This window comes from Pristiophorus japonicus, chromosome 1 (genome assembly GCF_044704955.1).
Source record: "Pristiophorus japonicus isolate sPriJap1 chromosome 1, sPriJap1.hap1, whole genome shotgun sequence".
Classification (NCBI taxonomy): Eukaryota; Metazoa; Chordata; class Chondrichthyes; family Pristiophoridae; genus Pristiophorus; species Pristiophorus japonicus.
In genome coordinates this window covers 308,364,866-308,378,280 of record NC_091977.1, presented here as the reverse complement: position 1 = coordinate 308,378,280, position 13,415 = coordinate 308,364,866, and the positions used below count along the sequence as shown (strand labels likewise).

General features: G+C 41.6%; 1 protein-coding gene across 2 annotated transcripts in view; it reads right to left on the bottom strand.

Annotated features, from left to right (window-relative positions):
- Positions 1 to 1,401: 1,401 nt before the first annotated feature.
- dspa (desmoplakin a) overlaps positions 1,402 to 13,415 on the bottom strand; it is an 86,379-nt gene continuing 74,365 nt past the window's right edge. For both annotated transcript variants that reach the window (XM_070888543.1, XM_070888544.1), the window contains one exon: positions 1,402 to 5,159. In XM_070888543.1, coding sequence (XP_070744644.1) covers positions 1,992 to 5,159 — 3,168 coding nt within the window. In that variant the 3' untranslated portion in view covers positions 1,402 to 1,991. The remainder of the gene's footprint in view (positions 5,160 to 13,415) is intronic.

The window sequence follows — 13,415 nt, the reverse complement described above, 5'->3', positions numbered from 1 at the left end:
ATAATTCTGGCATTAGGTTTACATTTATAGATATGTTGACACCTCAGTTTCTGCAGGCCAACCCAATTCACATCTGTCTGCTGAAGAATTCAAACCACCAGGGGGGTGGGGGCAACAGAGGTTGCCTCTTGTATTGGATGGTAGAGTGAATGTGGCCAGTTGAAGGGACTGCTGTCAATGGTGGAGCGATTAAAAAACACTTGCATTTATATAGCACTTTCATGACCATCAGACATCCCAAGCACATTACAGCCAATGAAGTATGTTCTGAAGTATAGCCACTGTTGTAATGATTAAATTGGAGCAAGAGACCTAAATTGGAGGAGCAGAGATCTTGGAGGGTTTTTACTATGTTAAAAACGCTATATAAATACAAGTTGTTGGTTATAGGGCTGGAGGAGGTTATGTTCCAGAAAGAGTAACGGTCAAAAGAGCGAGGTCAGCCTTCGAATGATGTGGCAGTGGGCCAACAATCCATCTACTCCTGCTAATATTGCTCATGTCAGTAATTGGTTAGTGACGGCCGAATGCACTTCCTGTCCAGGAGCCAAGGTCAGGATGGGGAAAAAAAACAAACTGATGATTTCTTACCAAATCTCATGATTTATGAGACGGTGGGGTTAATAGTTCTGCGAGAATATTCCATCACATTCTTGACCAGTGCCCCCTGGTGGAGAGGCTTTGGGTAGTCAGGAGATGAGCCTCTTACCATAGAATACCCAATCAATCCAACATGTAAACAGTCAACCGATGCATCTCCAGCTGCAATGGAGCAAACCCAGAAAATTTACCATATAGAATTTCAAGGCGAATATCTCTTTCAGTTCTGCTCTTCTATTCAGACCATTACTATGTAGTTGTATTGCTCAAAACTGTAGCAGGAGTTTTAAAGAGGTGTAGTGTACAGGTAGAAATTGTGGCCCTGAGTTTCCACAGGGTTCTACCAATCTCCTGCTATAACTTTGATGGAATATTGGGAGAACCCTTGAGAACAGCTATAAATGTTCATTTACACCATTGTTCCAGGGGTTCTGCTGCAGCTGCCTGAAGAACTCCTGTGGAAATTCCAAGTGCATAAGTTTTCCATTTCTTTAATTGACCATAATGGCATCTCCAAGCTGAATTGCAAAATCAGTGCCAACTCTGACAAATGTGAAGGCAATTGTGTTGTTCATGCTGATCCATTAAGAACAAAATTCAGATTGCCTATTTACTTATACTATTAGCAACCAACAGAGACAAAAAAAGAAAGATTCGCATTTATACTGCGCCTTTCACGACCACTGGACATCCCAAAGGGCTTTACAGGCAATGAAGTACTTTTTGAATCAAATGCAAAGCCATTTCAAATAATAAAACTTTATTAATAAAGAAAAGAATACACAATCTTAAAATTCAGCATACTTACAAACTGATAAAAGATTAACCATTTTCATTAGTAAATAGATTTTCTGGCCATGCACTGAATGGTCACCATCCATCAAAAAAAAAATTAAAATTTTAAGCACAATTTCCTCTCTTCCCACTAAAAACCCATAAGCCAGTATGAAACTACATTCAATACAGTGGAGCCCATTCAAGATCAATTTATGTTTCCATGTACAGAAACCTTTCACTGCAGTGTAAAATACCAATGTTGTACAATAAAATCCCACCGAAGATTTGACATTTTTAAATTGTTTCCCTTCATTGGCACCAATCAATAGCACTTTGAAACTGCTATATAGTATAGTATTAATAACTATGTAAAGTAGCAATCTTGTGGTAAAATAAATGTTTTACACTGAACTGTTTATTATATTTGAAACCTGGGGATATTGATTATTAAATCTCAAGTCAAATTAACTCCCTCTGCAACAAATCGATATTGATTTTAACAGGGCACTAGTGTATAATACAAACACATTTGAAAGTTTGAAAATAAAAATAAAAATTTGGATCTTCCAACACATTTTGAAAATCCACTGTATTTAGCTATTTGTAGTAAATGATTAGTGTATTATAGTACTGCCAATATAGGTTGTTTGAGTACTGAGAGATATGTTGCTTGAGGTGGCATCAAAACTTCCTCGCCTAGACCCACTTCGTGAACTTGAACGGGAACCCGAGCGAGAACCTGAACGAGAATTTGGTCCAGAGAAACCACCTATGTTGTAAGGACTATTAATTCCTTTCGTAGAAAACGATGCTGCTTCTAACATCCGCAAGCCAGTTTTATCTTCAACCATAGAACGATCTACTGCCTCTTTATACGAAATCTTCAATTTTGTTTTGGGACAGGTTAGGCTTTTTGAATGGCTACTGGTGTCTTGCAGTTTCTGACCCATTTTGGCATAAACCAAGCCCTTTCTTACTGCTTCATCAATGGAGATTCGTCCTGAAACATTTGGCACAACCAGTCCACCTGTGGCAGTCTGATACTCAAGGAAGCGTTGTCCAGCTTCATATGGCAGCCAATTCTCTTGCATTGCTTCTGCTGCAGAGAGCCTTTTTTTGTTTTTCACATCATCAAAACCAACATATGCTTTTTGTGCTGGCTTTAATCTCTTTCCCATGTCTTCCTCAATAATAGTTTGAAGTACAGCATCTTGAATGGATAGTTTTTGACCAGTTCCAGGATTTATTATACCTCCTGTACAGGCCTGGGCTTCCAACAACCTCTGCCCTGTAATAGTATCAACAATATTGCGACGCATGGCTTCAGAAATTGTCACTTTTTCCAATGTTTCAGTATCAAATATGGCTGCAATAGGAGTAGAATCATCAAAAGAATCAAAAGTTGTTTTTTTAAAATTTGGTGATGGACTTGGACTACTGTTTATTAAACTATTCTGTTTACTCCCATTATGTGTACCGGCATTAATCTTATCAGTGAATAAATCCGCAAACTGCGTAAGTGTCATACTTCCAGAGCGGTAAGCATCAATACTCTTCTTATCAATTAAACCTTTCTTTAATGATTCTTCAATGTCATACTGATTACCAGTTTTTCTGTCAACAACCACTGTTTTTGTGGTCCCATCTGATCCTGTAATTGTTATTTCTTCCCACTCTGCCTCCTGTTCAGAAAGTTCGAGAAAAGTTTCATAATCTATCAAGTCTTTGTGGTATGCTTCACGTACTGTCATTTCTCGGTTTGTATCAGGATCTACGATAACAACTCTACGCTTTCTCACTGCGGATGACCTGGTGGTTGTGGATTCCTTTTTCTTTTCTTTCAGTGGCAACAAACAAAGGCCTGTGACTTTATCAATAATACATCGTTCCATTAACTGAAGATAAGTCAGATTTTCGTCTGTGTTGGGATCAAAGAAGCCTTTGGTGTCATCATCTGGATCTCTCAGAATTTCATTCATTTCTTCATCAAAATAATTACGCTTGTAAGCAACGTCCACTGGCAAACGGTGGCTCTTGTTTGGATCAATAATTCCACCAGTTGCAATTTGGGCTTCCAGCAAGCGAATGCCATGAGTGTGTTCAATCAGGCCTTTTCTCATTGCCTGAAACAATGAGATGATTTTCCCAGTTTCAGGATCTCTGTAACCAGTAACAGCCTTTTCTGCTGAAAGAAGTTTATTTGTGTATTCTCGACCTATAATTCCGTTTGCAGTAGCAGCCTCAACTGTCAGATTTTGGTTATTGATGGGATCAATTATGTAACCTGTGGCTGCCTGAGCTTCTAGAAGCTCAAGAGCTGTGCCCTGTCTAAGCAAGCCCTTCTTCATGGCATGATAGATTGGAAGCTTCTCCTTTGTGGCTTCAACATATACTCCTGAAATGCTACAGTTGCCTTGCAGGTAACCCTTATACCGTTTACTGACATCGTCTACTGTTATGCTTCCACATTCAAGAAGTGTAGCTACATTTTGATCTATAACCCCAGCATTCACAAGATCTTCTACTGACACTGGTACTCTAATCCCTGGTAATGTTATTTCTGTTTTCTGCACTGGCAAAAGAAGGAGGTCTGTTCCAGGATCTGTTCTACAGGCTAACTTTAGCTGTTGATAGGAAACTTTTGTATTCGTATTTGGATCAACAAAAATTTTTGAGTCATCAAAAGGAGAGGTAAGTGTTTGATACATTTCTGCATCAATCAGCCCACGTTTATATGCAAGCTCTTTTGGTAGATATACACTGTTCATTGAATCAATTATTCCACCTGCCGCAATCTGCGCCCCAAACAAGCGAAGACCTGTCTCTCGGTCAACAATATCTTTTTTCATTGCTTCATACAGTGAGATAACTTTTCCTGTAAATGGGTCTTTATACCCAGTTGCAGCCTTCTCTGCTACCAGAAGTTTGTCTCTGTCTTTATAGTCAACAAGGCCCATTGCAACAGCTTCATCCACAGTCATCTTTTTGTTTTTGATTGGATCAGTGATGAACCCAGTAGCTGCCTGTGCTTCCAAAAGTGACAAGGCCACATTGGGTGCAAGGATATTCTTTCTTGTTGCTTCTGACATTGACAGTTTTTCTCCATTTTTCTGAGAGTAGACTCCAGCTATGTTCTCCAACCCATGAAGATTCAAGTTAATGTCATTGGAAACATCCTTCACTGTTTTTTGTCCTCTTAGTAGCTGTTCCAAAGTTGATTTATCAATAAGGTGACAATCATACAACTGGTTTGCTGTAACCTTTTTACGGACTCCATCAAACAAAATTTTTGCAGAATCTACCATAACTACATCACCTGTCTGAGTCTGCTTGTTGAGTGTTAGTGGTTCCTGACTAAGTTTTTCAATTTCTAGTTGGGTTTTAATATGCAGCGCTTCTAGCTCAAATTGCTTTGCTCTTTCACTTTCCTCAAGTTTCCGTCTGTACCTTTCTTCAGTCATTCTCAGTTCTGTTTGCAGTCTGTCAATTTCAGCTTTCAAACGCTCAAACTCACTACTTGACTTTCCTTTTTCTAGCTCTCGTATTTCTGCTTGACTCTTCCAGTAACTTAGATCAGTTCGGACAGTATCATTTTCATCCTGAAGTCGCTGCTTCAAGCGGTATTCAGCTTCTAGCAGTGCCTTTATGCGACTTAGTTCATCTTCATAACGTTGAAGCCTTGATTTATCCTGCTCCAAGAGTTTGATCTTCAGTAGGAGAGATTCCTTTTCTTGCAAAATGTCTTTATGAGCAGAATGTGTCTGCTGAATCATGTTAGTTGCCTAAATGTCAAGATAGAAGATAAATATTATTTTTTCACTTCAATATTTTAATCTTTAGTCAGCAAAATGAAGCTTTTTAAAAGTTATTTTAAACCAAATTATGTTTTATAAATGTTCTTAATATAGCCTGTCAAAATTATTCTTCCAACAGATTCATTAATTTCAAGCTGGTATTAGTTTACTTTCACTATCTTACACACTTCCTTAATTTCAAGTTTGTCCTAAAGAGATTAATCTTTCAAATGAGAAAAAACACATTATTGCATGTTATGAATTTCAGAATTATTTCTCCTGTTGATTAGCTATCTGTTTATATCCCATCACAATATGGAAAAACAGGCAATGATGAAGTAGATTTATGGAAAGGTTTTAATTTATAGTAATATATGACATCTTCATCAGAAGGATTGCTAGGTAAATTCAAAGACTAGAAAGCTTGTGTTAAATGGGTCAGAAGCACCTCAGATTTTTTCCAAAGTCGTGGCTTCCTTGGTAACAAGTATCAGCAAACAAGAGGGATGGGCCCATTTTAGACAATCTCCCTCAAACAGAGCTTACTGCCACTGCCCCATCATATGTGACCACCCCTCTTCTGGGTTTGCTGCGACTTAATCTGGAAGGCAGTGAAATTGCCCCCCCACCCCGGCCCCCCGCTATAGTTATTTAAATGTGGCTGGGCAGTCATGTGTTGGCAGCAGAGATTCCAGCGATCAAATTCTTCTTCCTTCCAAGATAAGACAATCAGGTTGTGGGGAATTCTCAGAGTTTGTGCTGGAGCCAAGGAAACTTGCCCACTACAGGTAGATATTGGAAAATTGGGACACACAAACACCAGTCATTTCCTGGTGTATGCTGGCAGTGGGTGAGGTTCCTCAGCACCAGCATGCATTTGAAAAACTATTTATTGTATGTGTGCCTAACAAAGAATTGACAATACTCAACTAAAGCAACACAGGCCTTTTTGAAAAAATTTCACTCAGTAATGTTCAGAGATTATGACAAGAATAATTTATGGAAAACCATGGAAAGAGATATGATTACCTACCTGGTAGATATCTGGATAGAACTTATACATAGCACGAGACTAAGCCCAGGTTACTGATGAAAAGAACAAAGGATATCCCTTTAAAGTGTTTTGAGCATATGTGACATTGGTTCTGTAACCCTACCTCCTACATCTCAAAAATATATTCAATGTTTTCATTTGTTTCTTTCCTCCTATAATAAGATAAACATATACCACCATACAATAATAGGATAAGGATAAATTTTGTTAACTTCAGTAGCATGGGTGTATACTTTCATCCTTAAAGATAGCAAGGGCTGGCTGGATGACACAAGGGGTGTATGTTCCATTAAATAATGAAGAACACTCTTACATCCTCCTTACCACACAAGATTTTTTTGTAAATACAAGGGTGAGGACCTTTTGCAGTGAGCCACAATACCTGCATTTAGAACTGATCTACCAAACAGCAGTATGTCTTAGAAGATAGGTCCAAACACTAAAGTTTGGTAACATTGTTGATTTATTTGGATTGATCTTTCAGGTTCTTTTTCATCAGTATAGAGACAAGTTCTTCTCAGGATTGTGCTGACAAGAAAAGGTTGAACACTGATATTTCGACCATGTGTTCATGAATACAGCTTAATTGAAGCTCTAAAATCAGTTACATAATGAGCCATTATGTCACTAAGATAAGGGACAGAAAGGTTTTCAGTTTCCATCCCTGCAGAATGTTGGACTGCAGAGATCACCAAACAGCCAGGAAAGAATCATGTTCTCCTAGCAACAGATGTGGCAATAGATGCTAGGGTTGAGTGAGGGAAAAGAACCAACTCCCAAGATGAGTTTCAGTTGAAGAATTCTCTCAAAAATCTCAGGTCATGAGCTATCATGATGCCACTTAGGTCAGAAAGAATCCTACATGCCGTTCCCTGATAATTCTCAGTTAAAAGAATTGTTAGTCCCCTTTTGGAGGGCCAGAAAGCAATGTTAGGACTGGAGTATGCCCAAGGCATTGAGCATTCATGCAGTCAGGTATTTCAAAAATTGGCAGAGGGAATCTTGATGAGCCAGTCATCTAAATGTAATCAGATGTCCAGGTGCTGTAACCTTAGTGATATTATGTAATAGATGTATGGTGAATGGAATTTCTGAGGGTCAGGGTTGAAACTATGCTATAGCATGTAGACAGTTTCTGGTTGTGGAAGTCTGCTCAAGTAAACCCAAGGGTTAACTTTATTTGTTAGCCAATTCTCAAACTCTACAGCTAGGCAGAATTGAAACAGGTTTAGATAAATTAATCAGTTGTCCATTGTATCACGTCTAGATAATACATACAAAAGGACAAAAATGATGTAATTGGCCTTTGCTAATCATTATGAGCTTCTGCTATTGTTCTATAGGTAGCCTTATATGGAAAATGTTTTTACTACATTACAACCAATTAAGTACTTTTGAAGTGTAGTCACTGTTGTAAAGTGCTTTAGGATGTCATCATGAAAGGCACTGTATAAATGCAAGTTCTTTCTTTTTTGACATGATAGTGCGATGGGTAGATGTCGTCATCATGGGCAGTCCCTCGAGTTGAGGATGACTTGCTTCCACTCCAAAAGTGAGTTCTCAGGTGACTGGAGAGTCCAATGCGGGACCTACAGTCTCTGTCACAGGTGGGGCAGACAGTGCTTGAAGGGTGGGAGGGGAGCCTGGGTTGATGCATGCTCCTTCCGTTGCTTGGTTTCTGTTTGTTCTCGGCGGTGGGACTCTAGGTGCTCAGTGCCCTCCCGAATTCTCTTCTTCCATTTTAGGCGGTCGTGGGCCAGGGATTCCAAGGTGTCGGTGGGGATGTTGCACTTTTATCAAGGAGGCTTTGAGGGTGTCCTTGAAGCGTTTCCTTTGCCCACCTAGGGTTCGCTTGCCATGTTGAAGCTCCGCGTAGAGCGCTTGCTTTGGGAGTCTTGTGTTGGGCATGCGGATGTTGTGGCCCACCCAATGGAGCTGATTAAGCGTGGTCAATGCTTTGATGCTGGAGATGTTAGCCTGAGCAAGAACACTGATGTTGGTGCGTCTATCCTGCCAATGGATTTGCAGGATCTTGTGGAGGCAGCGCTAGTGGTACTTCTCCCAGCGTTTTGAGGTGTCTGCTGTATATGTACTATTTTGAAGCGTGGGCAGGGCCCAGGTACAGAGAAGTGGGAAAGTCGGGGCGGATGAGCGGCGAGTGTTTGTGACGAGATGCGGTGAATGTTTATGGCGGAGGAGCGGCGAGAGATCGTGGTGGAGGTGCGACAGATGAGGATACGGGGCCCAGAAGAGCAGAGGGCTCAAGGGCAGCACGGGCCAGTCCACACTGCGATACGTGTGCGCGCTAGGTCCGTGCAGCAGAGCAGGTCTCCAGTCGTCTTGGTTAATCCTCGCCACTGGACCAAAACCTAGCTCTGTCAAGCCCATGTGGTGGCTGGTGTGCAACGGTCACTACACGGTAAAAAAATTCTCACACAGGCATCCTTCCACCCACTCAATTGGAGTTCAGGACTAGAACATCGGGTCCTTCATCGAAACACCTGTGAACTAGTGGAAGCAAGTCATCCTCATTCGAGGGACCGCCTATGACTGACTGTATATGTACTGAGCGAATGGTCAACAGGAAACCAATAATCATGTACCACTTTAACTGGTTGATAAAGAGAGATTGTAAATGTAACCATTTTATAAAAATGTTAAACTGACATAATTGAGTGTTAAAGGTTAGAAGTGGATGTCAAAAGACTATATAAAAGAAAGCATTTTTAATAAGATTTTGGATTTCATAAGAACATAAGAAATAGGAGGAGTAGGCCATTTGGCCCCTCGAGCCTGCTCCGCCATTTAATAAGATCATGGCTGATCTGATCTTGGGCTCAGCTCCATTTCCCTGTCCGCTCTCCATAACCCTTCACCCCCTTATCGTTCAAAAATATGTCTATCTCTACCTTCAATTTATTCAATGACCGAGCCTCCACAGCTCTCTGGGGCAGAGAATTCCACAGATTTACAACCCTCAGAAGAAATTCTTCCTCATTTCAGTTCTAAATGGGCAACCCCTTATTCTTAAATTATGCCCCCTAGTTCTAGATTCCACCACGAGGGGAAACATCCTCTCTGCATCTACCTTGCCGAGCCCCCTCAGTATCTTATGTTTTAATAAGATCATCTCTCATTCTTCTAAACTCCAATGAGTATAGGTCCGACTTGCTCAACCTTTCTTCATAAGTCAACTTCTTCATAAGTCAACATCTTCATCTCAGGAATCAACCTAGTGAACCTTCTCTGAACTGCCTTCAATGCAAGTATATCCCTCCTTAAATAAGGAGACCAAAACTGTACGCAGTACTCTAGGTGTGGTCTCATCAATAATGTTTTATAGGAGCAATAAACCAAGATGGGACATGGGGCACTATAGCACCACTCTGAAGAGATGTTGTAAAGAATTACAGGGTCAACTTATACCGTGTATGGCATTTAACAACAAAGTTAGTGAGATGAGAGATTTACAGCTGTTTGAACGGGGAATTATTATTCAATTTTGAAACTTGTTTAGTTATACATTGTACACGTGATGCTCTCATTCAAGATAAAGTCAGCAGTAAATATGTAATATCTTGAATATCTGTAAAACTAGTAATTGTGGTAACTGCAAGGAATCTTTGGGGGCGAAATTCCCCTGTTGTACATCTCCTATTAGTGCGGGAAAGTGCTTTTGCCTGTTGGGGGTGGGGGGGCGCTACTGACTCCCGCGAAATTGCGTGGGAGTTAGCGTACGCACAAATGCAGTAGTGCATGCACCCCACTGGTCGCATCTTGGGCCGCTGCGCCACCAGTGATGATGTAATCGTGCACAGCAACCCCATTTTGCCCTGTGGCAGAAATTGGGCAACGCCCAGTGATGCTCATGCCAGCCTCACAGGTCAGTACGGGCAATGCCCATGCCAGCCTCTGTCGTGAACCTGGCCGTACTTCACCTGCAAGACGAAAGTTAAAGGGGAGGTGCGCTGTGCCGCGCGTCGCCATTTTTTCTTCTCCAACTCACCGGTTGGGCCGTTGCCCAACAATGCCACGGGATCCAGGCCACGATCGTGTAGCCCCACACTCTGTTTCAGTGCCGGGCTGCGGCCACGGCACCCCGCATCCTTGGTGGCCCAATGGAGACCCATCAAAAAGCCTGCAGAGCACGCAGCGTTCCTCCCCTTTAACGCTGGAAATTCTACACAAATTAAACCTCGAGTATTGTAAATATATAGGCCAAGTCTTCAGTCCAGCAGCCACAAGCAAGAACAAATTCATTGCAATGAACCCCAAACAGCAGAAAGATAGGTCATCAATCTCTACTCCATCTACTTCAGGGCTCCTTGGGTTTTGTTGTTTTTTTTCTATTTTGTTGATTGATTAGACTATTGCCATGCCATATTTATGTGAAGCAGAACAGACATCTTGGCCAGAATCTTCCCAGACCTGCGAGGGCGGTTTTGGAGGCGAGCCGGCTGTCAAAATGGCCCTGATTGACTGTGGAGCGGTGGTCTGCTCTGAACCGTGTCAGTTTCTTAACTGTCGGGTCTGCGTGCAGATTGCAGACCCGACACCAAGCAGCTGGCCTGTCAATTAAGATGCTCAAGAAATAATTTGAAGGATTTTATCCAGGCACTTACCATTTTACCAAGTTTTCAACGAGTTTGCCATCACTCAAATTTCACGGCAGGTAAGTGCGTCGGGTTCTCAGTGTCTCTCCATTGCTTTGGCTAGTTGACAGCTGCAGAAGTGGTATAAAAGCTACCATTTCACAGCTGTTCACTTTCCAATGTCAGAAGTTGAATCCTTCAAGATTTGGAGGAAACTTTATAGCTGTATGCAATTTGGAAGTGTTTGCAGTGTACTCTCTATTCGTCACTTCCTCCGAGCAACCTCTCTCACCATTGACAGATTGCTTGTGTCATCTCAACCTCACCTGCCATCTATTCCTGCTGCATCGGTGCCCTTGAGAAAATCTCACCTTGGTCCTCAGAATCCCACCACGATCAGCCCCAACAACACTAAACACACCAACACCAACCTTCTCTGCAATCACCTGCACAGGACACAGGGCATCAGCACCTGACCACATTACTGCCTGGGAGGCCAGAAATGGCCTCACCATGGCTACATTTATTTCATTTGATGCTGTACACCCTGGCTGCCACATGATGCACCAGGTTGGCACCACCCCACACCTGAACCATAAAGCATCCCTGCAATGCCCAAACTATTCCTTTCACACTCGTCGCCATTGTGCAGGGTACCCTTATGTCTCACCATTCACAACTCACTAAGCCACTTCCAAAAGGTGCATACAAATCTGTCCAAGAACACAAAGTGTTCAAAATAAAGATTTCAAAGTTTGACAACACATTAGCAGAAATTTCACAAACATTGGCTACAACACCCAAGTGACTACCCTTGTGTGTTGTTAGTTGGTATGACTGCATGAGGCTGAGGGGTGGCTAGTGAGATGGGGATGTGATAATGTAGATAAAGAGGGATGGGTGGAGGTTCATGGTCAGTTGATGTGATTAAGGATGTGCAGGAGTAGGGTAGGGAATGCAGAGTGATGGGGATGTGATGAATGGCACAGCAGGATGAGGTTGAGTGTGGCTTTGCAGTAACGTTTCATGATCGACTGAGATCATTGAAAGGTTTGCGCCACTGCAGGCAGGTCCTTCTGACGATATCCTTGCTTGTACCCTCCTGTGCAATGTGCAACCAGGCTGCGTTGGTTTCCTGGGGCAGTCTCTTCGGTCTATTGGAAGGGAAGATAACCTCCCTGCTGTGTGCTGTGACTCTCTCCATAAGCATCTGGAGGGAGTCATGGGAAAGCCTGGGTACAGCTGTGCACCTTTGTGCATTGCTAGTCAGTGTTTGCAACACCTTAATGCTGTAGAACACTGACAGAACAACTGTCAAAAAAAAGTTGGCCATGTTCCCTTTAAGGAAACCGGCTGATGATGTATCCGATGACTTCATCAGACCCGCCACCAAAGATTGTGTTGAGAGGGCGGGATGGAGCCGGGAGCTCATGCTGGCCACACCAGACTTGCCACTGTTGGTGAAATTGCGGCCCTTAAGTGGTTGTTGATGATCTAAAAGATTCATAGGCACCTAAAAAGTCACTTGCCAGTTAGAGATTCCTTTCTTTTCTATAATAAATAACTGAGAAAACTTGGTACCAGACTCTTCAATAAAGCAAAAACATTAATGGCACTGGAAAAAAAAACTGTGGCAGTAATTTTCGTGGGGCTTCTCTCAATCACCCGTCGTATCAGCAGAAACAACAGATAAAAGGCGTAAATGTCCATTTACTCAGCTTCTCCGGGATCTTCCACCAGAGTTACGGTCTGAGATCAAGGAAATCCCATGGGTGTTTCTACCCTATTATGGCAGCAAAAGAAGTGTCATTTTACACTGCTAGAGAGAATCACAGGACTAACGTCACAATGTCACATATGCTCAAAACTTCTTATAAGTTGTCACTTTAGAAGTGGAATGCAAAAATAATGAATTTTTAATTCCACAATTATAGAACTCATGAAGCAGTTATTGGATAGAACTTTGATAGGAGTTCCACAATCTTGCTGTAACTTGATAGAAGATCAATAGACATCCGGTGAAATGGCGTGAAACAGTTGTTTATGCCATTTCTCCAGGGATTTTGACGATCTAGTTACGTCGAGAGTTCAGAAAAACCCACGGAAATTACTGTTGATTGGTTTTAAAATTATTTTTGTGAGGTTGATCAAATCATAAATCATGCAGTAATCAATTTATAACTACGTTTTAGGCACCACATTGAATTTTATTCTTAATCATTGCAATTCAATTTTTAAAACCAGAAAATAGTTAACCACGCAGTATTTCACTGATTTTCCATGACCATGTAAATGTGGAGAGAAGTGTCTATAATTTATACAGGGGTTCCCCTCATCGTCTGCTGTAATTTTGATGGAAACCCCAGAGAAACGACAAACAGCCATTTTACCGATCTGCCGCTGGCATTACATAACATAAGAAACAGGAGCAGGAATAGGCTATTTGGCCCCTCAAGTCTGCTCTGCCATTCAATCGTTGGGAGATCAGGGAACTCCTGCAGAAATACTACCTCAATTTATTGCCCACAGTTTCTAGAAACCAAGTGTGCTCAAAATAGTAAATTACCAAATTACATTAGCATTCACCTTTTATATTTT